Here is a 22,809-nt window from a genome sequence, read left to right on the forward strand (position 1 = left end):
TCCCTTTTCTCCCCTTCTTTTTCCCCTTTTTTCTGCTTCTTTTTCCCCCTTTTCCCCCCTATTCCCCCTTATTTTTCCCCCTTTCTTTTTCCCTTTTCCCCCCCATTTTCCCCTTTTCTCCCCTGATTTTTCCCCTGATTTTTCCCCTTTTCCCCCTCTTTTTTTCCCCTTATTTTTTCCCCCTTTTTCCCCTCCTTTTCCCCCTTTTTTTTTCCCCTTTCCTCCCCTTTCTTTTTCCCCCTTTTCCCCCCTCTTTTGCCTCCTTTTCCCCCCATTTTTCACCTTTTCTCCCCTTCTTTTTCCCCATTTTTTCTGCTTCTTTCCCCCCCCTTTTTCCCCCTTTTCCCCCCCATTTCCCCCTTTTTCTCCCCTTAATTTCCCCCTTTTCCCCCCCTTTTCCCCCCTTTTTTCTGCCTTTTTGCCCCCATTTCCCCCTTTTCTCCCCTTAAATTTCCCCCTTTTCCCCCTCTTTTTTCCCCCCTTTTCCCCCCATTTTTCCCCTTTTCTCCTCTTCTTTTCTCCCCCCTTTTTCCCGCTATTTTCCCCCCTTTTCCCCTTTTTCCCCTCCTTTTCCCCCTTATTTTTCCCCCTTTCTTTTCCACCCTTCCCCCCTTTTCCCCCTTTTCTCCCCATCATTTCCCCCTTTCCCCCCTCTTTTTTTCCCCCCCTTTTTCCCCCCATTTTTCACCTTTTCTCCCTTCTTTTTCCCCCTTTTTTCCCCCTTTCTCCCTTCTTTTTCCCCCTTTCCCCCCACCCTTTTTCCCCCTTTTCCCCCCCTTTTTTCCCCCTTTCCCCCCCATTTTTCACCTTTTCTCCCCTTCTTTTTCCCCATTTTTTCTGCTTCTTTCCCGCCCCTTTTTCCCCCCTTTTCCCCCCCATTTCCCCTTTTTCTCCCCTTATTTCCCCCTTTCCCCCCCTTTTTTCCCCCCTTTTTTCTGCTTCTTTTTCCCCCCTTTTTCCCCCCATTCCCCCTTTCCTCCCCATAATTTCCCCCTTTTTTCCCCCCTTTTCCCCCCTCTTTTCCTTCCTATTCCCCTTTTTCCCCCTTTTTTTCCCCCCTTTTCCCCCCCCTTTTCCCCCTCTTTTTCCCCCCTTTTCCCCCCCATTTTTCCCCTTTTCTCCCTTTCTTTTCCCCCCTTTTCCCCCCTTTTTTTTCCCCCTTTTCCCCCTTTTTCCCCATTTTTTCCCCCATTCCAGGAGCCGGTTTACCGCAGCCCCCTGGGTCCCCCTCCCCAGTTTTCCTGCACCTATTCCGGGGTTCGCTACGAGCGCTGGTTTTTGGGGGGCTGCGCCCCCGGGACGGACCCCTCGGTGTCGGTGCCGGTGGCTCTGGGCTGTCACTGCGGCCGCTGCCCCATGGCCGCCACCGACTGCGCCGTGCTGGGGCTCGGCCCCTCCTTTTGTGGGGCTCCGGGGGGGTTTGGGGGGGTCCTGAACCCTCCCTAAAAAAAATTGGGGGTTTTTTTTTTGGGATAAAATTCGTGCTGGAGGCTGCAGGGGGTCTGGAAATGTGTCGTGGTTTTATTCTGAATTTATCGCCTGAAATTGCTCTCAAATCGTTACCGAATTCTCTAAAATCTCTCCCGAATTTTCCCCACTAAAATCCCTCCCAAATCCCCTAAAATCCCTCACGAATTTTCCCCCTAAAATCCCTCCCAAGTCCTTCCCAAATCTCCTAAAATCCCTCCCAAATCCCCCCTAAAATCCCTCCCAAATCCCCTAAAATCCCTCCCGAATCCTTCCCAAATCCCTCCCAAATTTTCCCCACTAAAATCCCTCCCAGAGCCCCTAAAATCCCTCCCAAATCCCCCCTAAAATCCTTCCCAAATCCCCTAAAATCCCCCCAAAATTTTCCCTTCAAATTCCCCCAAACCCTCCCAAAATCCCCCCCTAAAATCCCTCCCAGAGCCCCTAAAATCCCTCCCAAATTTTCCCCCCTAAAATCCCTCCCAAATCATTCCCAAATTCCCCAAAATCCCTCCAAAATTTCCCACTAAAATCCCTCCCAAGTCCTTCCCAAATCCCCTAAAATCTCTCCCAAATTTTCCCCACTAAAATCCCTCCCAAATCCCCTAAAATCCCCCCAAAATTTTCCCTTCAAATTCCCCCAAACCCTCCCAAAATCCCCCCCTAAAATCCCTCCCAGAGCCCCTAAAATCTCTCCCGAATTTTCCCCTAAAATCCCTCCCAAATCCTTCCCAAATTCCCCAAAATTCCTCCAAAATTTCCCACTAAAATCCCTCCCAAATCCTTCCCAAATTCCCTAAAATCTCTCCCAAATTCCCACTAAAATCCTTCACAAATCCCCTAAAATCCTCACGAATTTTCCCCCTAAAATCCCTCCCAAGTCCTTCCCAAATCTCCTAAAATCTCTCCCGAAATTTTCCCCACTAAAATCCCTCCCAAATCCTTCCCAAATCCCCTAAAATCTCTCCCAAATTTTCCCCCCTAAAATCCCTCCCAAATCCCTAAATCCCTCACGAATTTTCCCCCTAAAATCCCTCCCAAATCCTTCCAAATCTCCTAAAATCTCTCCCAAATTTTCCCCACTAAAATCGCTCCCGAATCCTTCCCAAATTCCCTAAAATCCCTCCCGAATCCCCCCTAAAATCCCTCCCAAATCCCCTAAAATCCCTCCCGAATCCTTCCCAAATCCCTCCCAAATTTTCCCCCACTAAAATCCCTCCCAGAGCCCCTAAAATCCCTCCCAAATCCCCCCTAAAATCCTTCCCAAATCCCCTAAAATCTCTCCCGAATTTTCCCCCTAAAATCCCTCCCAAGTCCCTCCCAAATCCCCTAAAATCCCCCCAAAATTTTCCCTTCAAATTCCCCCAAACCCTCCCAAAATCCCCCCCTAAAATCCCTCCCAGAGCCCCTAAAATCCCTCCCAAATTTTCCCCCCCTAAAATCCCTCCCAAATCATTCCCAAATTCCCCAAAATCCCTCCAAAATTTCCCACTAAAATCCCTCCCAAGTCCTTCCCAAATCCCCTAAAATCTCTCCCAAATTTTCCCCACTAAAATCCCTCCCAAATCCCCTAAAATCCCCCCAAAATTTTCCCTTCAAATTCCCCCAAACCCTCCCAAAATCCCCCCCTAAAATCCCTCCCAGAGCCCCTAAAATCCCTCCCAAATCCCCCCTAAAATCCTTCACAAATCCCCTAAAATCCCTCCCGAATCCTTCTTCCCCCCCCCCCCAAATCCCTCCCGAATTTTCCCCACTAAAATCGCTCCCAAATCCTTCCCAAATTCCCTAAAATCCCTCCCGAATTTCCCCCCTAAAATCCCTCCCAAATCCCCTAAAATCCCTCCCAAAATTTCCCACTAAAATCCCTCCCAAATCCTTCCCAAATTCCCTAAAATCCCTCCCGAATCCCCCCTAAAATCCCTCCCAAATCCCCCTAAAATCTCTCCCGAATTTTCCCCACTAAAATCCCTCCCAAATTTTCCCCACTAAAATCCCTCCCAGAGCCCCTAAAATCCCTCCCAAATCCCCTAAAATCTCTCCCGAATTTTCCCCACTAAAATCCCTCCCAAATCCTTCCCAAATTCCCTAAAATCTCTCCCAAATTCCCCACTAAAATCGCTCCCAAATCCCCTAAAATCCCCCCAAAATTTTCCCTTCAAATTCCCCCAAACCCCTCCCAAAATCCCCCCCTAAAATCCCTCCCAAATCCCCTAAAATGTCTCCCGAATTTTCCCCACTAAAATCCCTCCCAAATCCTTCCCAAAATTCCCTAAAATCTCTCCCAAATTTTCCCCACTAAAATCCCTCCCAAATCCTTCCCAAATCTCCCTAAAATTTTCCCTTCAAATTCCCCCAAACCCTCCCAAAATCCCCCCCTAAAATCCCCCCCAGAGCCCCTAAAATCCCTCCCAAATTCCCCACTAAAATCCCTCCCAGATCCCCTAAAACCCCTCCCAAATCCTTCACAAATTCCCTAAAATCTTTCCCAAATTCCCACTAAAATCCCTCCAAAATTTTCCCCCTAAAATCCCTCCAAATCCCCTAAAATCCCTCCCGAATCCTTCCCAAATCCCTCCCAAATCTTCCCCCCAAAAATCCCTCCCAAATCCCCCCAAAATTCTCCCACAGCCCCTAAAATCCCCTCAAAACCCCCCCAAAATCCTCCCAAATCCCCCCTCAAATCCCCCCAAAATCCCTCCCAAATCCCCCCAAATCCCCCCTAAAAATTCCCCCAAATCCCCCCCAAATCTTCCCTTCAAAATTCCCCAAAATCCTCCCCAAAAAATCCCCCCCAGACCCCCCCAAACCCTTTCAAACCCCCCCCAAATCCTCCCACAACCCCTAAAACTTGGGGACCCCAAACTTGGGGGTCCGGTTCTATTGGAGAACTAAACCAGTTAAACCAGTTAAACCAGTTATATTGGAGAATTAAACCAGTCAAACCAGTTATAATGGAGAATTAAACCAGTCAAACCAGTTACACCAGTTATACTGCAGAACTAAACCAGTTAAACCGGTTACACCAGTTATACTGGAGAATTAAACCAGTCAAACCAGTTACACCAGTTATACTGGAGAATTAAACCAGTCAAACCAGTTAAACCAGTTACACCAGTTATACTGGAGAATTAAACCAGTTACACCAGTTATACTGGAGAATTAAACCAGTTATACCAGTTATAATGGAGAATTAAACCAGTCAAACCAGTCAAACCAGTTAAACCAGTTATACTGGAGAATTAAACCAGTCAAACCAGTTATATTGAAAAATTAAACCAGTCAAACCAGTTAAACCAGTTATATTGGAGAATTAAACCAGTTAAACCAGTTATACTGGACAATTAAACCAGTCAAACCAGTTAAACCAGTTATACTGGAGAACTAAACCAGTTAAACCAGTTACAACCAGTTATCATGGAGAATTAAACCAGTTACACCAGTTATACTGGAGAATTAAACCAGTTATACCAGCTATAATAGAGAATTAAACCAGTTAAACCAGTTACACCAGTTATACTGGAGAATTAAACCAGTCAAACCGGTTACACCAGTTATACTGGAGAACTAAACCAGTTACACCAGTTAAACCAGTTAAACCAGTTCTACCAGTTATATTGGAGAACTAAACCAGTTAAACCAGTTATACTGGAGCATTAAAACAGTTCCTCCCAGTTAAACTGGTTATATTGAAGAATTAAACCAGTTAACCAGTTAAACCGGTTATACTGGAGAATTAAACTAGTCTAACCAGTTATACCAGTTAAACCGGTTATATTGAAGAATTAAACCAGTTAAACCGGTTATACTGGAGCATTAAACCACTTCCTCCCAGTTAAACTGGTTATACTGGAGCATGAAACCAGTCTAACCAGTTATACTGGAGAATTAAACCAGTCTAACCAGTTCCCCCCAGTCTAACCAGTTATACTGGAGAATTAAACCAGTCTAACCAGTTCCCCCCAGTTAAACCGGTTACACTGGAGAATTAAACCAGTCTAACCAGTTCCCCCCAGTTAAACTGGTTACACTGGAGAATTAAACCAGTCTAACCAGTTCCCCCCAGTTAAACCAGTTATACTGGAGCATTAAACCACTTCCTCCCAGTTAAACTGGTTATACTGGAGCATGAAACCAGTCTAACCAGTTCCCCCCAGTTAAACCAGTTACACTGGAGCATGAAACCAGTCTAACCAGTTCCCCCCAGTTAAACCAGTTACACTGGAGCATGAAACCAGTCTAACCAGTTCCCCCCAGTTAAACCGGTTACACTGGAGAATCAAACCAGTCTAACCAGTTCCCCCCAGTTAAACCGGTTACACTGGAGCATGAAACCAGTTCCCCCCAGTCCCCCCAGTCCGTCCCAGTCCCCCCATTCCGGGAAATGCCGCCGGGCCGGGCAGGAAGGGCCGGGCCGGGTGAAAGCGAAAGCTCCGAGCGGGGACAAAAAAAATCAACTTTGGGGACTTGGGAGAGAAACGGAACAGCGGGGGAGAGACACGAGTGGGGCAGAGGTGGGGCAGGAGTGGGGCGGGGGGGTCCGGAGTGGGGCAGGAGTGGGGCAGGGGGGTCCGGAGTGGGGCTGCGGTGGGGCAGGAGGGTCCGGAGTGGGGCTGCGGTGGGGCAGGAGGGTCCGGAGTAGGGCAGGGGGTCCCGGAGTGGGGCAGGGGGGCTGCAGTGGGGCAGGAGTGGGGCAGAGGGGTCCGGAGTGAGGCAGGAGGTCCCGGAGTGGGGCAGGAGTGGGGCAGTGGGGCAGGAGTGGGGCAGGAGGGTCCGGAGTGGGGCAGGGGGGCTGCAGTGGGGCAGGGGGGTCCGGAGTGGGGCAGGGGGGTCCGGAGTGGGGCAGGAGGGTCTGGAGTGGGGCAAGAGTGGGGCAGTGGGGCTGCAGTGGGGCAGGAGATCCCAGAGTGAGGCTGCAGTGGGGCAGGAGTGGGGCAGGAGTGGGGCAGAGGATCCTGCAGTGGGGCTGCAGTGGGGCAGGGGATCCTGCAGTGGGGCAGAGGATCCTGCAGTGGGGCAGGAGATCCCAGAGTGAGGCAGAGGATCCTGCAGTGGGGCAGAGGATCCTGCAGTGGGGCAGGAGTGGGGCAGAGGATCCTGCAGTGGGGCAGGAGATCCCAGAGTGGGGCAGAGGAACCTGCAGTGGGGCAGAGGATCCTGCAGTGGGGCAGGAGATCCTGCAGTGGGGCTGCAGTGGGGCAGAGGATCCTGCAGTGGGGCAGGAGATCCTGCAGTGGGGCAGGGGAGTCTGGAGCTGAGGAGATCCCGGATCTGAGGAGACCCCGAGCGAGGAGATCCTGGAGCAGCTGAGGAGACCCCAAGTGAGGAGATCCCAGAGCCAAGGAGATCCCAGAGCCGAGGAGATCCCAGAGCCGAGGAGATCCCAGAGCCGAGGAGATCCCAGAGCTGAGGAGATCCCAGACCCGAGGAGATCCCTGATCCCAGGAGATCCCTGACCCGAGGAGATCCCTGATCCCAGGAGATCCCAGACCTGAGGAGATCCCAGATCCCAGGAGATCCCAGAGCCGAGGAGATCCCAGATCCCAGGAGATCCCAGATCCCAGGAGATCCCAGACCCGAGGAGATCCCAGACCTGAGGAGATCCCGGACCTGAGGAGATCCCAGAGCTGAGGAGATCCCTGATCCCAGGAGATCCCAGACCTGAGGATGGGGTCGCTGCTGAGCCGCTCGGTGCAGATCGAGATCTCCAACAACACCTGGAACATCTCCCTGAGGAGACCCAGGTGGGACCGGGCGGGACTGGGGGGACCCTCGGGACAGCTCTGGGTGGGATCTTTCACCCATGGTGATCCCACCAACATCTCCTGATCCCACCAACATCTCCTGATCCCACCAACGTTCCCTGGTCCCACCAACATCTCCTGATCCCACCAACTTCTCCTGATCCCTCCAACATCTCCTGCTGATCCAAACATCTCCTGATCCCACCAACATCTCCTGATCCCTCCAACATCTCCTGATCCCACCAACATCCCCTGATCCCACCAACATCTCCTGATCCCACCAACATCTGATCCCACCAACATCCCCTGATCCCACCAACATCTCCTGCTGATCCAAACATCTCCTGATCCCACCAACATCTCCCCCTGATCCCACCAACATCTCCTGATCCCACCATCTCCTGATCCCACCAACATCTCCTGATCCCACCATCCCCTGATCCCACCAACATCTCCTGCTGATCCAAACATCTCCTGATCCCACCAACATCTCCTGATCCCTCCAACATCTCCTGATCCCACCAACATTCCCTGATCCCACCAACATCTCCTGATCCCTCCAACATCTCCTGATCCCACCAACATCTCCTGATCCCACCAACTTCTCCTGATCCCACCAACATTTCCTGATCCCGTCAACATCTCCTGATCCCACCATCTCCTGATCCCTCCATCTCCTGATCCCACCAACATCTCCTGATCCCACCAACATCTCCTGATCCCACCATCCCCTGATCCCACCAACATCTCCTGATCCCACCATCTCCTGATCCCACCAACATCTCCTGATCCCACCAACATCTCCTGATCCCACCAACTTCTCCTGATCCCACCAACATCTCCTGATCCCACCAACATCTCCTGTTCCCACCAACATCTCCCCCTGATCCCACCATCTCCTGATCCCACCAACTTCTGATCCCACCAACATCTGATCCCACCAACATCTCCTGATCCCACCATCTTCTCCCCCTGATCCCACCGGTTTCTCCCCCTGATCCCACCGGTTTCTCCCCCTGATCCCACCATCTTCTCCCCCTGATCCCACCGGTTTCTCCTGCTGACCCCACCCCGTTCCTGTCCCCAGGACCTTCCTGGAGTGTGGCCGCTGCTTGGCTCCTCCCCTCCCCGAGCTGTCCCCTGGCTCCAAGGACAGGTGCACCTTCCCTGGTGCCTTCCCCTTCTGGGGCGTGGCCGGGATCCTGGTCTACGAATCCGAGTCCTTCACCTTGGCCGTCTACTTCTCCAACCCCATCGACTACAACAAGTTCTCCATGGAGCTGGGCTTGGAGCTGTCCATGGAGAAGGTCCACCTGAACCCCCTGGAGAGCACCTACGAGCGCATGGCCAGGGGTTCCTACTCCAGCTCTGAGGTGGAGATCCAGTTCCACCGCGTCACCGTGGGCAAGGGCCACGGCAGCGCCAGCGTCAGCGCCGGGCCCGTCAAGGTGACGGCCACCATGTCCAGGGCCACCGACTCCGTGCTCAGGGTGGTGCTGGAGGGACAGGACGGGTGGCTGGAGAGGTCGGGCTCGGGGAGGCACTACCAGGAGAAGTGAGGAGCCGAGGCCTCGGGCAGCTGGAGGTGTCTCCAGAAGCTTCTGGATGCAGCTGGAACCCCATAGATGCTGTTAGAACCCCGTAGATGCTGTTAGAATCCCATAGAAACCCCATAGGAACCTCATAGATGCTTCTAGAACCCCATGGAAACCTCCAGAACCCCAAAGAAACGTCTAGAACCCCATAGATGCTTCTAGAACCCCATAGAAACCCCATAGGAACCTCATAGATGCTTCTAGAACCCCATAGATGCTTCTAGAACCTCATAGAAACCCCATAGGGATCTCATAGATGCTTCTAGAACCCCATAGAAACATCTAAAACTCCATAGATGCTTCTAGAACCCCATAGATGTCTCTAGAAACCCATAGATGCCTGAAGAACCCCATGGAAACCTCCAGAACCCCATAGAAACCCCATAGAAACCTCATAGATGCTTCTAGAACCCCATAGATGCTTCTAGAACCCCATAGAAACCCCATAGGAACCCCATAGATGCTTCTAGAACCCCAAAGAAACTTCTAGAACCTCACAAATTATTTTAGAACCCCAAAGATGCTTCTAGAACTCAATAAAAATCTCTACAACCTCATAAATGCTTTTAGAACTCCATAGAAACCTCCAGAACCCCATAGATGCTTCTAGAACCCCACAGATGCTTCTAGAACCCCATAGGACCCTCATAGGTGTTTCTAGAACCCCATAGACACATCAAGAACCCCATAGAATCTTCTAGAACCCCATAGAAAACTCCAGAAACCCCATAAATGGTTTTAGAACCCCACAGAAACCTCCAGAACCCCACAGAAACCTCCAGAACCCCATAGAATCCTCCAGAACCCCATAGAAACCTCCAGAACCCCATAGAAACCTCCAGAACCCCACAGAAACCTCCAGAACCCCATAGAAACCTCCAGAACCCCACAGAAACCTCCAGAACCCCGTGGACACATCCAGAAGCCCAGGAACACCAGGGGTTCCTACTCCAGCTCTGAGGTGGAGATCCAGTTCCACCGCGTCACCGTGGGCAAGGGCCACGGCAGCGCCAGCGTCAGCGCCGGGCCCGTCAAGGTGACGGCCACCATGTCCAGGGCCACCGACTCCGTGCTCAGGGTGGTGCTGGAGGGACAGGACGGGTGGCTGGAGAGGTCGGGCTCGGGGAGGCACTACCAGGAGAAGTGAGGAGCCGAGGCCTCGGGCAGCTGGAGGTGTCTCCAGAAGCTTCTGGATGCAGCTGGAACCCCATGAGTGCTTCTGGAACCCCATAGATGCTTCTAGAACCCCATAGATGCTTCTAGAACCCCATAGAAACATCTAGAGCTCCATAAATGGTTCTAGAACCTCATAGATGCCTGAAGAACCCCATGGAAACCTCCAGAACCCCATAGAAACCCCATAGAAACCTCATAGATGCTTCTAGAACCCCATAGATGCTTCTAGAACCCCATAGAAACCCCATAGGAACCTCATAGATGCTTCTAGAACCCCAAAGAAACCTCTAGAACCTCACAAATTATTTTAGAACCCCAAAGATGCTTCTAGAACTCAATAAAAATCTCTACAACCTCATAAATGCTTTTAGAACTCCATAGAAACCTCCAGAACCCCATAGATGCTTCTAGAAACCCACAAAAACATCCAGAAACCCCATAAATGCTTTTAGAACCCTTCTAGAAACATCTAGAACCCTGTAGACACATCCAGAACCCCACAGAAACCTCCAGAAACCCCAAAGAAACCTCCAGAACCCCACAGAAACCTCCAGAACCCCACAGAAACCTCCAGAAACCCCACAGAAACCTCCAGAACCCCATAGAATCCTCCAGAAACCTCATAGAAACCTCCAGAACCCCATAGAAACCTCCAGAAACCCCATAGAAACCTCCAGAACCCCATAGAAACCTCCAGAACCCCATAGAAACCTCCAGAAACCTCATAGAAACCTCCAGAACCCCACAGAAACCTCCAGAAACCCCATAGAAACCTCCAGAACCCCACAGAAACCTCCAGAACCCCACAGAAACCTCCAGAACCCCATAGAAACCTCCAGAACCCCATAGAAACCTCCAGAAACCCCACAGAAACCTCCAGAACCCCACAGAAACCTCCAGAACCCCGTGGACACATCCAGAAGCCCAGGAACACCAGGGGTTCCTACTCCAGCTCTGAGGTGGAGATCCAGTTCCACCGCGTCACCGTGGGCAAGGGCCACGGCAGCGCCAGCGTCAGCGCCGGGCCCGTCAAGGTGACGGCCACCATGTCCAGGGCCACCGACTCCGTGCTCAGGGTGGTGCTGGAGGGACAGGACGGGTGGCTGGAGAGGTCGGGCTCGGGGAGGCACTACCAGGAGAAGTGAGGAGCCGAGGCCTCGGGCAGCTGGAGGTGTCTCCAGAAGCTTCTGGATGCAGCTGGAACCCCATAGATGCTGTTAGAACCCCATAGATGCTTCTAGAACCCCACAGATGCCTCTAGAACCCCATAGATGCTGTTAGAAACCCATAGATGCTGTTAGAACCCCATAGAAACCTCTAGAACTCCATAAATGCTTCTAGAACCTCATAGATGCCTGTAGAACCCCATAGAAACATCCAGAAACCCCATAAATGCTTTTAGAACCCCATAGAAACATCTAGAACCCTGTAGACACATCCAGAACCCCACAGAAACCTCCAGAAACCCCACAGAAACCTCCAGAACCCCACAGAAACCTCCAGAAACCCCACAGAAACCTCCAGAACCCCACAGAAACCTCCAGAACCCCATAGAATCCTCCAGAACCCAACAGAAACCTCCAGAACCCCACAGAAACCTCCAGAAACTCCACAGAAACTTCCAGAACCCCATAGAATCCTCCAGAAACCTCATAGAAACTTCCAGAAACCCCACAGAAACCTCCAGAAGCCCATAGAAACCTCCAGAACCCATAGAAACCCCATAGGAACTTCATAGATGCTTCTAGAACCCCATAGAAACCCCATAGAAACCCCATAGATGCTTCTAGAACCCCAAAGAAACCTCTAGAACCTCACAAATTATTTTAGAACCCCAAAGATGCTTCTAGAACTCAATAAAAATCTCTACAACCTCATAAATGCTTTTAGAACTCCATAGAAACCTCCAGAAGCCCACAGAACCCCCACAGATGCTTCTAGAACCCCATAGGACCCTCATAGGTGCTTCTAGAACCCCATAGACACACCAAGAACCCCATGGAATCTTCTAGAACCCCATAGAAGCCTCCAGAAACCCCATAAATGGTTTTAGAACCCCACAGAAACCTCCAGAACCCCACAGAAACCTCCAGAACCCCATAGAATCCTCCAGAACCCCATAGAAACCTCCAGAACCCCGTGGACACATCCAGAAGCCCAGGAACACCAGGGGTTCCTACTCCAGCTGCGAGGTGGAGATCCAGTTCCACTGCGTCACCGTGGGCAAGGGCCACGGCAGCGCCAGCGTCAGCGCCGGGCCCGTCAAGGTGACGGCCACCATGTCCAGGGCCACCGACTCCGTGCTCAGGGTGGTGCTGGAGGGACAGGACGGGTGGCTGGAGAGGTCGGGCTCGGGGAGGCACTACCAGGAGAAGTGAGGAGCCGAGGCCTCGGGCAGCTGGAGGTGTCTCCAGAAGCTTCTGGATGCAGCTGGAACCCCATGAGTGCTTCTGGAACCCCATAGATGCTTCTAGAACCCCATAGATGTCTCTAGAACCCCATAGATGCTTCTAGAACCCCATGGAAACCTCCAGAACCCCATAGAAACTCCATAAATGCTTCTAGAACCTCATAGATGCCTGTAGAACCCCATAGAAACATCCAGAAACCCCATAAATGCTTTTAGAACCCTCCTAGAAACATCTAGAACCCCGTAGACACATCCAGAACCCCACAGAAACCTCCAGAAACCCCATAGAAACCTCCAGAACCCCATAGAAACCTCCAGAACCCCACAGAAACCTCCAGAACCCCGTAGACACATCCAGAAGCCCAGGAACACCAGGGGGTCCTACTCCAGCTCCCAGGTGGAGATCCAGTTCCACCGCGTCACCGTGGGCAAGGGCCACGGCAGCGCCAGCGTCAGCGCCGGGCCCGTCAAGGTGACGGCCACCATGTCCAGGGCCACCGACTCCGTGCTCAGGGTGGTGCTGGAGGGACAGGACGGGTGGCTGGAGAGGTCGGGCTCGGGGAGGCACTACCAGGAGAAGTGAGGAGCCGAGGCCTCGGGCAGCTGGAGGTGTCTCCAGAAGCTTCTGGATGCAGCTGGAACCCCATGAGTGCTTCTGGAACCCCATAGATGCTTCTAGAACCCCATAGATGTCTCTAGAACCCCATAGATGCTTCTAGAACCCCATAGATGCTGTTAGAACCCCATAAAAACCCCATAGGAACCTCATAAATGCTTTGAGAAGCCCATAGATGCTTCTGGAACCCCGTAGATGCTTCTAGAACCCCATAGATGCTGTTAGAACCCCACAGATGCTGTTAGAAACCCATAGATGCTTCTAGAACCCCATAGATGCTGTTAGAAACCCATAGATGCTTCTAGAACCCCATAGATTCTTCTAGAACCCCACAGAAACATCTAGAACTCCGTAAATGCTTCTAGAACCTCATAGATGCTTCTAGAATCCCATAGAAATATCTGGAACCCCATAGAATCTTCTAGAACCCCATAGAAACCTCCAGAACCCCATAAATGCTTTTAGAACCCCATAGATGCTTCTAGAACCCCATAGAAGCTTCTAGAATTCCATAGATGTCTCTAGAAGCCCATAGAAACCCCATAGAAACCCCACAGATGCTTCTAGAATCTCATAGAAACATCTAGAACTCCATAAATAGTTCTAGAACCTCATAGATGCCTGAAGAACCCCATGGAAACCTCCAGAACCCCATAGAAACCCCATAGGAACCTCATAGATGCTTCTAGAACCCCAAAGAAACCTCTAAAACCTCACAAATTATTTTAGAACCCCAAAGATGCTTCTAGAACTCAATAAAAATCTCTACAACCTCATAAATGCTTTTAGAACCCCATAGAAACCTCCAGAACCCCATAGATGCTTCTAGAACCCCACAAAAACATCCAGAAACCCCATAAATGCTTTTAGAACCCTTCTAGAAACATCTAGAACCCTGTAGACACATCCAGAACCCCCACAGAAACCTCCAGAAACCCCACAGAAACCTCCAGAACCCCATAGAAACCTCCAGAACCCCATAGAATCCTCCAGAAACCCCACAGAAACCTCCAGAACCCCACAGAAACCTCCAGAACCCCGTGGACACATCCAGAAGCCCAGGAACACCAGGGGTTCCTACTCCAGCTCCGAGGTGGAGATCCAGTTCCACCGCGTCACCGTGGGCAAGGGCCACGGCAGCGCCAGCGTCAGCGCCGGGCCCGTCAAGGTGACGGCCACCATGTCCAGGGCCACCGACTCCGTGCTCAGGGTGGTGCTGGAGGGACAGGACGGGTGGCTGGAGAGGTCGGGCTCGGGGAGGCACTACCAGGAGAAGTGAGGAGCCGAGGCCTCGGGCAGCTGGAGGTGTCTCCAGAAGCTTCTGGATGCAGCTGGAACCCCATGAGTGCTTCTGGAACCCCATAGATGCTTCTAGAACCCCATAGATGCTGTTAGAAACCCAGAGATGCTTCTAGAACCCCATAGATGCTTCTAGAACCCCATAGAAGCTTCTAGAATTCCACAGATGTCTCTAGAACCCCATAGAAACCCCACAGATGCTTCTAGAATCTCATAGAAACATCTAGAACTCCATAAATAGTTCTAGAACCTCATAGATGCCTGAAGAACCCCATGGAAACCTCCAGAACCCCATTGAAACCCCATAGAAACCTCATAGATGCTTCTAGAACCTCATAGAAACCCCATAGGAACCCCATAGATGCTTCTAGAACCCCATAGAAACCTCTAGAACCTCACAAATTATTTTAGGACCCCAAAGATGCTTCTAGAACTCAATAAAAATCTCTACAACCTCATAAATGCTTTTAGAACTCCATAGAAACCTCCAGAACCTCATAGATGCTTCTAGAATCCCATAGAAACATCCAGAATCCCCATAAATGCTTTTAGAACCCTCCTAGAAACATCTAGAACCCCGTAGACACATCCAGAAACCCCACAGAAACCTCCAGAACCCCATAGAAACCTCCAGAACCCCATAGAATCCTCCAGAACCCCACAGAAACCTCCAGTACCCCATAGAAACCTCCAGAAACCCATAGAATCCTCCAGAAACCCCACAGAAACCTCCAGAACCCCACAGAAACCTCCAGAAACCCACAGAAACCTCCAGAAACCCCACAGAAACCTCCAGAACCCCATAGAAACCTCCAGAACCCCATAGAAACCTCCAGAACCCCACAGAAACCTCCAGAACCCCGTGGACACATCCAGAAGCCCAGGAACACCAGGGGGTCCTACTCCAGCTCCCAGGTGGAGATCCAGTTCCACCGCGTCACCGTGGGCAAGGGCCACGGCAGCGCCAGCGTCAGCGCCGGGCCCGTCAAGGTGACGGCCACCATGTCCAGGGCCACCGACTCCGTGCTCAGGGTGGTGCTGGAGGGACAGGACGGGTGGCTGGAGAGGTCGGGCTCGGGGAGGCACTACCAGGAGAAGTGAGGAGCCGAGGCCTCGGGCAGCTGGAGGTGTCTCCAGAAGCTTCTGGATGCAGCTGGAACCCCATGAGTGCTTCTGGAACCCCATAGATGCTTCTAGAACCCCATAGATGCTTCTAGAACCCCACAGAACCCCCATAGGAACCTCATAGATGCTTCTAGAACCCCATAGATGCTTCTAGAACCCCACAGATGCTTTTAGAATTCCATAGATGTCTCTAGAAGCCCATAGAAACCCCACAGATGCTTCTAGAACCCCACAGAAACATCTAGAACTCCATAAATGCTTCTAGAACCTCATAGATGCTTCTAGAATCCCATAGAAATATCTAGAAGCCCATAGAATCTTCTAGAACCCCATAGAAACATCCAGAAACCCCACAAATGCTTTTAGAACCCCATAGATGCTTCTAGAACCCCATAGAAGCTTCTAGAATTCCATGGATGTCTCTAGAAGCCCATAGAAACCCCACAGATGCTTCTAGAACCCCATAGAAACATCTAGAACTCCATAAATGCTTCTAGAACCTCATAGATGCCTGAAGAACCCCATGGAAACCTCCAGAACCCCATAGAAACCTCATAGGAACCTCATAGATGCTTCTAGAACCCCATAGAAACCTCCAGAACCCCATAGAACCCCATAGAAACCTCTAGAACCCCATGGAAACCTCATAGGAACCTCATAAATGCTTCTAGAACCCCATAGATGCTTCTGGAACCCCATAGAAACCTCCAGAACCCCACAGAACCCCCATAGATGCTTCTAGAACCCCATAGAAACCCCATAGGAACATCATAAATGCTTCTAGAACCCCAGAGATGCTTCTAGAAGCCCATAGATGTCTCTAGAAACCCATAGATGCCTGAAGAACCCCATGGAAACCTCCAGAACCCCATTGAAACCCCATAGGAACTTCGTAGATGCTTCTAGAACCCCATAGAAACCCCATAGGAACCCCATAGATGCTTCTAGAACCCCAAAGAAACCTCTAGAAACTCACAAATTATTTTAGAACCCCAAAGATGCTTCTAGAACTCAATAAAAATCTCTACAACCTCATAAATGCTTTTAGAACTCCATAGAAACCTCCAGAACCCCATAGATGCTTCTAGAATCCCATAGAAACATCCAGAAACGCCATAAATACTTTTGGAACCCTCCTAGAAACATCCAGAACCCCACAGAAACCTCCAGAACCCCATAAATGCTTTTAGAGCCCCATAGATGCTTCTAGAACCCCATAGAAACCCCATAGAAACCTCATAGATGCTTCTAGAACCCCAGAGATGCTTCTAGAACCCCACAGAAACCCCATAGGAACCTCATAGATGCTTCTAGAACCCCATGGAAACCTCCAGAACCCCACAGAAACCTCTAGAACCCCATAGAAACCTCATAGGAACCTCATAAATGCTTCCAGAACCCCATAGATGCTTCTAGAACCCCATAGAAACCCCATAGGAACCTCATAGATGCTTCTAGAACCCCATAGAAACATCTAGAACTCCATAGATGCTTCTAGAACCCCATAGATGTCTCTAGAAACCCATAGATGCTTGAAGAATCCCATGGAAACCTCCAGAACCCCATTGAAACCCCATAGGAACTTCGTAGATGCTTCTAGAACCCCATGGAAACCTCCAGAACCCCATAGAAACCTCTAGAACCCCATAGAAACCTCATAGGAACCTCATAAAAGCTTCTAGAACCCCATAGATGCTTCTAGAACCTCATAGAAACCCCATAGGAACCTCATAGATGCTTCTAGAACCCCATAGATGTCTCTAGAACCTCATAGATGCCTGAAGAACCCCATGGAAGCCTCCAGAACCCCATAGAAACCCCAGAGGAACCTCATAGATGCTTCTAGAACCTCACAGAAACCCCACAGGAATCTCATAAAGGCTTCTAGAACCCCATGGAAACCTCCAGAACCCCATAGAAACCTCTAGAACTCCATAAGTGCTTCTAGAACCTCATAGATGCTTGTAGAACCCCATAGAAACATCCAGAAACCCCATAGATGCTTCTAGAACCCCATAGAAACCCCATAGGAACCTCATAGATGCTTCTAGAACCTCATAGAAACCCCATAGGAATCTCATAGATGCTTCTAGAACCCCATAGAAACATCTAGAACTCCATAGATGCTTCTAGAACCCCATAGATGTCTCTAGAACCCCATGGAAACCTCCAGAACCCCATAGAAACCCCAGAGGAACCTCATAGATGCTTCTAGAACCTCATAGATGCCTATAGAATCCCATAGAATCCTCTAGAACCCCATAGATGCCTGAAGAACCCCATGGAAACCTCCAGAACCCCATAGAAACCTCTAGAACTCCATAAATGCTTCTAGAACCTCGTAGATGCTTGTAGAACCCCATAGAAACATCCAGAAACCCCATAGATGCTTCTAGAACCCCAGAGAAACCCCATAGGAACCTCATAGATGCTTCTAGAACCCCATAGATGCTTCTAGAATCCCATAGAAACATCCAGAATCCCCATAAATGCTTTTAGAACCCTCCTAGAAACATCCAGAACCCCACAGAAACCTCCAGAACCCCATAGAAACCTCCAGAACCCCATAAATGCTTTTAGAACCCCATAGATGCTTCTAGAACCCCATAGAAACCTCCAGAACCCCATAGAACCCCCATAGATGCTTCTAGAACCCCATAGAAACATCATAAATGCTTCTAGAACCCCATGGAAACCTCCAGAACCCCAAAGAAACCTCTAGAACTCCATAGATGCTTCTAGAACCCCATAGAAACCCCATAGGAACCCCATAGATGCTTCTAGAACCCCATAGATGTCTCTAGAAACCCACAGATGCCTGAAGAACCCCATGGAAACCTCCAGAACCCCATAGAAACCCCATAGGAACTTTGTAGATGCTTCTAGAACCTCATAGAAACCCCACAGGAATCTCATAAAGGCTTCTAGAACCCCATGGAAACCTCCAGAACCCCATAGAAACCTCTAGAACTCCATAAATGCTTCTAGAACCTCATAGATGCCTGAAGAACCCCATAGAAACATCCAGGAACCCCATAGATGCTTCTAGAACCCCATAGAAACCCCATAGAAACCTCATAGATGCTTCTAGAACCCCATAGAAACCCCATAGGAACCTCATAGATGCTTCTAGAACCCCATAGAAACCTCCAGAACCCCCATAGATGCTTCTAGAACCCCATTGAAACCCCATAAGGATCTCATAGATGCTTCTAGAACGCCATAGATGTCTCTAGAAACCCACAGATGCCTGAAGAACCCCATGGAAACCTCCAGAACCCCATAGAAACCCCATAGGAACCTCATAGATGCTTCTAGAACCTCATAGAAACCCCATAGGAACCCCATAGATGCTTCTAGAACCCCATGGAAACCTCCAGAACCCCATAGAAACCTCTAGAACCCCATAGAAACCCCATAGGAACCTCATAGATGCTTCTAGAACCTCATAGATGCTTCTAGAACCCCATAGAAACCTCCAGAACCTTATAGAAACCCCATAGGAACCTCATAGATGCTTCTAGAAGCCCATAAGTTCCTGTAGAATCCCATAGAAACATCTAGAACTCCACAGAAGAACCCCATAACACAGTCAGAACCCCAAAGATGCTTCTGGAACCCCATAGAAACCGCATAGGAACCTCATAAAGGCTTCTAGAACCCCATGGAAACCTCCAGAACCCCAAAGAAACCTCTAGAACTCCATAAATGCTTCTAGAACCTCATAGATGCTTGTAGAACCCCATAGAAACATCCAGAAACCCCATAGATGCTTCTAGAACCCCATAGAAACCCCATAGAAACCTCATAGATGCTTCTAGAACCTCATAGATGTCTCTAGAACCCCATAGAAACATCTAGAACTCCACAGAAGAACCCCATAACACAGTCAGAAACCCACAGATGCTTCTGGAACCCCATAGAACCTCCTGGAACCATCTAGAACCATCTGGAACCCATAGAACGATCTAGAACCATCTAGAACCTTCTAGAACCATCTAGAACCGTCTAGAACAGTCTAGAACCTTCTAGAACCTTCTAGAACAGTCTAGAACCTTCTAGAACAGTCTAGAACCTTCTAGAACCTCTAGAACAGTCTAGAACCTCTAGAACAGTCTAGAACCTTCTAGAACCTCTAGAACCTTCTAGAACCTCTAGAACAGTCTAGAACCTCTAGAACAGTCTAGAACCTTCTAGAACCTCTAGAACCTCTAGAACAGTCTAGAACCTTCTAGAACCTCTAGAACAGTCTAGAACCTCTAGAACAGTCTAGAACAGTCTAGAACCTCTAGAACCTTCTAGAACAGTCTAGAACCTCTAGAACAGTCTAGAACCTCTAGAACCTTCTAGAACCTTCTAGAACCTCTAGAACAGTCTAGAACCTCTAGAACCTTCTAGAACCTCTAGAACCTCTAGAACAGTCTAGAACCTCTAGAACAGTCTAGAACCTCTAGAACAGTCTAGAACAGTCTAGAACCTCTAGAACCTTCTAGAACCTCTAGAACAGTCTAGAACCTCTAGAACAGTCTAGAACAGTCTAGAACCTCTAGAACCTTCTAGAACAGTCTAGAACAGTCTAGAACCTCTAGAACAGTCTAGAACAGTCTAGAACCTTCTAGAACCTCTAGAACAGTCTAGAAACTCTAGAACAGTCTAGAACCTCTAGAACAGTCTAGAACAGTCTAGAACCTCTAGAACAGTCTAGAACAGTCTAGAACAGTCTAGAACAGTCTAGAACCTCTAGAACAGTCTAGAACAGTCTAGAACAGTCTAGAACCTTCTAGAACAGTCTAGAACCTTCTAGAACCTCTAGAACAGTCTAGAACAGTCTAGAACCTCTAGAACAGTCTAGAACCTCTAGAACAGTCTAGAACAGTCTAGAACAGTCTAGAACCTCTAGAACAGTCTAGAACCTCTAGAACCTCTAGAACAGTCTAGAACCTTCTAGAACAGTCTAGAACCTCTAGAACAGTCTAGAACCTCTAGAACCTCTAGAACAGTCTAGAACAGTCTAGAACCTCTAGAACCTCTAGAACAGTCTAGAACCTTCTAGAACCTCTAGAACAGCCTAGAACCTTCTAGAACCTCTAGAACGATCTAGACCCTTCTAGAACCTCTAGAACCTTCTAGAACAGTCTAGAACTGTCTAGGTCAGTCTGGAACCCCATGAGAACCTCTAGAAACCCCATAGAAACATCTAGAACCTCCATAGAAACTTCTGGAATCTCCATGGAAACTTCTAGAACCCTATAGGAACCTTTAGAACCTCCATAGAAACTTCTGGAACCCTCATGGAAACTTCTAGAAACCCCATAAGAACCTCCAGAAACCCCACAGAAACATCTAGAACCTCCATAGAAACTTCTGGAATCTCCATAGAAACCTCTAGAACCCCATGGAAACTTCTAGCATTCCCATAGAAACCTCTAGAAATCCATAGAAACTTCTAGAACCCCCATGGAAACCTCTAGAAACCCATAGAAACTTCTAGAACCCCCACGGAAACGTCTAGAAACCCCATAGAAACCTCTACAAACCCCATGGAAACTTCTAGAACCCCCATACAAACATCTGGAACCTCCATAGAAACCTCTAGAAACCCCATGGAAACATCTAGAAATCCCATAGAAACATCTGGAACCTCCATAGGAACATCTAAAAACCCCATAGAAACTTCTAGAACTCCATAGAAACTTCTAGAACCCCATGGAAAGCTCTCGAAACCCCATGGAAACTTGTAGAACCTCCATAGAAACCTCTAGAAACCCCATGGAAACCTCTAAAAACCCATAGAAACTTCTAGAACTTCCATAGAAACCTCTAGAACCTCCATAGAAACTTCTAGAACTCCATAGGAACATCTGGAACCTCCATAGGAACATCTGGAACCTCCATAGAAACATCTGGAACCTCCATAGAAACCTCTGGAACCTCCATAGAAACTTCTAGAACTCCATAGAAACCTTCGGAACCTCCATAGAAACTTCTAGAACCTCCATAGAAACCTTTGGAACCTTCTGGAAACCTTCGGAACCTCCATGGAAACCTTCAGAACCTCCATGGAAACCTTCGGAACCTTCTGGAAACCTTCGGAATGTTCTGGAAACCTTCGGAATGTTCTGGACCAGCCTCCCCCAATCTCTGGTTTTGGGACTTCTTTTATTGGTTAATAAAAATGGGAATTTTTATTTGTGGAAAATGGGAAAAAAATGGGATTTTGGATCTATGGAAAAATTGGGAAAAATGGGATTTTGATCCATGGAAAATGGGGAAAATGGGATTTTTTATCCATGGAAAATCGGGAAAAATGGGATTTTGGATCCATGGAAAAACAGGGAAAATGGGATTTTGGATCTGTGGAAAAATGGGAAAAATGGGATTTTTGTTAATGGAAAATGGGGAAAAATCTGGGGTTTTATCCATGGAAAAACGGGGAAAATGGGATTTTGGATCTGTGGAAAATGGAGGAAAATGGGATTTTGATCCATGGAAAATTGGGATTTTGGATCCATGGAAAAATGGGAAAAATGGGATTTTTGGTCCATGGAAAATTGGGAAAATGGGATTTTTTATCCATGGAAAATCGGGAAAAATGGGATTTTTTTATCCATGGAAAAATTGGGAAAAATGGGATTTTGGATCTGTGGAAAAATGGGAAAAATGGGATTTTGGATCTGTGGAAAAATGGGAAAAATGGGATTTTTTATCCATGGAAAATCGGGAAAAATGGGATTTTGGATCCATGGAAAAATTGGGAAAAAATCTGGGTTTTGATCCATGGAAAATTGGGGGAAAATTGGGAAAAATGGGATTTTTGATCCATGGAAAATGGGAATTTTGGTTCTCGGAAAATCATGGAAAAATGGGATTTTTGGTCCATGAAAAATGGGATTTTTGATCCACAGAAAATCAGGGAAAATGGGATTTTTGGTCCATGGAAAAATGGGAAAAATGGGATTTTGGATCCGTGGAAAAATTGGGAAAAATGGGATTTTGATCCGTGGAAAATTGGGAAAAAAGGGGGGTTTTGATCCATGGAAAATCAGGGAAATGGGATTTCTGATCCACAGAAAATTTGGGAAAAATGGGATTTTGGATCTATGGAAAATGGGATTTTTGATCCATGGAAAATCGGGGAAAAATGGGATTTTGATCTGCGGAAAATTGGGAAAAATCGGATTTTTGGTCCATGGAAAATCAGGAAAAACGGGATTTTTGGTCCGTGGAAAAATTTGGATAAAAAGGGGGTTTGGATCCATGGAAAATTGGGAAAAATGGGATTTTTGATCCATGGAAAAATGGGAAAAATGGGGTTTTGACCTATGGAAAAACAGGGAAAATGGGATTTTGATCTGTGGAAAACTGGGGAAAATCTGGTTT

At 48.7% G+C, this 22,809-nt stretch overlaps 2 protein-coding genes across 2 annotated transcripts in view; one reads left to right on the forward strand and one right to left on the reverse strand.

Annotated features, from left to right (window-relative positions):
• The window catches only part of LOC131589795 (liprin-alpha-3-like), a 57,432-nt gene extending 55,986 nt beyond the window's left edge, over positions 1 to 1,446 (forward strand). The window contains 1 exon segment of the mRNA XM_058859574.1: positions 1,198 to 1,446. Within this exon segment, the coding sequence (XP_058715557.1) occupies positions 1,198 to 1,446 (249 nt within the window).
• Positions 1,447 to 8,866: 7,420 nt separating this feature from the next.
• Positions 8,867 to 17,553, reverse strand: LOC131589855 (uncharacterized). Its single transcript, XM_058859673.1, has 10 exons — positions 17,422 to 17,553; positions 17,044 to 17,094; positions 15,638 to 16,981; positions 12,702 to 13,575; positions 11,753 to 11,883; positions 11,416 to 11,680; positions 10,487 to 10,873; positions 9,113 to 9,699; positions 8,949 to 9,030; positions 8,867 to 8,888 (listed from the first exon to the last, which is right to left on the reverse strand). The coding sequence occupies exons 5-8, from the start codon at positions 11,755 to 11,757 to the stop codon at positions 9,430 to 9,432; spliced, it is 927 nt and encodes a 308-aa protein (XP_058715656.1). The 5' UTR covers positions 11,758 to 11,883; positions 12,702 to 13,575; positions 15,638 to 16,981; positions 17,044 to 17,094; positions 17,422 to 17,553; the 3' UTR covers positions 8,867 to 8,888; positions 8,949 to 9,030; positions 9,113 to 9,429.
• Between the last annotated feature and the right edge of the window lie 5,256 nt (positions 17,554 to 22,809).

This window comes from Poecile atricapillus, chromosome 30 (genome assembly GCF_030490865.1).
Source record: "Poecile atricapillus isolate bPoeAtr1 chromosome 30, bPoeAtr1.hap1, whole genome shotgun sequence".
In the NCBI taxonomy this organism is placed as follows: Eukaryota; Metazoa; Chordata; class Aves; order Passeriformes; family Paridae; genus Poecile; species Poecile atricapillus.

Bases quoted from the DNA above. Each gene is read 5' to 3' on its own strand.
- LOC131589855 (XM_058859673.1), bottom strand. The intron at 10,874-11,415 runs GTGTCTACAGGG...GGGGTTCTGGAG, and splicing joins GTTTCTGTGGGGTTCTGGAT to GTTTCTGTGGGGTTCTGGAG. The intron at 9,700-10,486 runs GTTTCTGTGGGG...GGGGTTCTGGAG, and splicing joins TTTCTTTGGGGTTTCTGGAG to GTTTCTGTGGGGTTCTGGAG.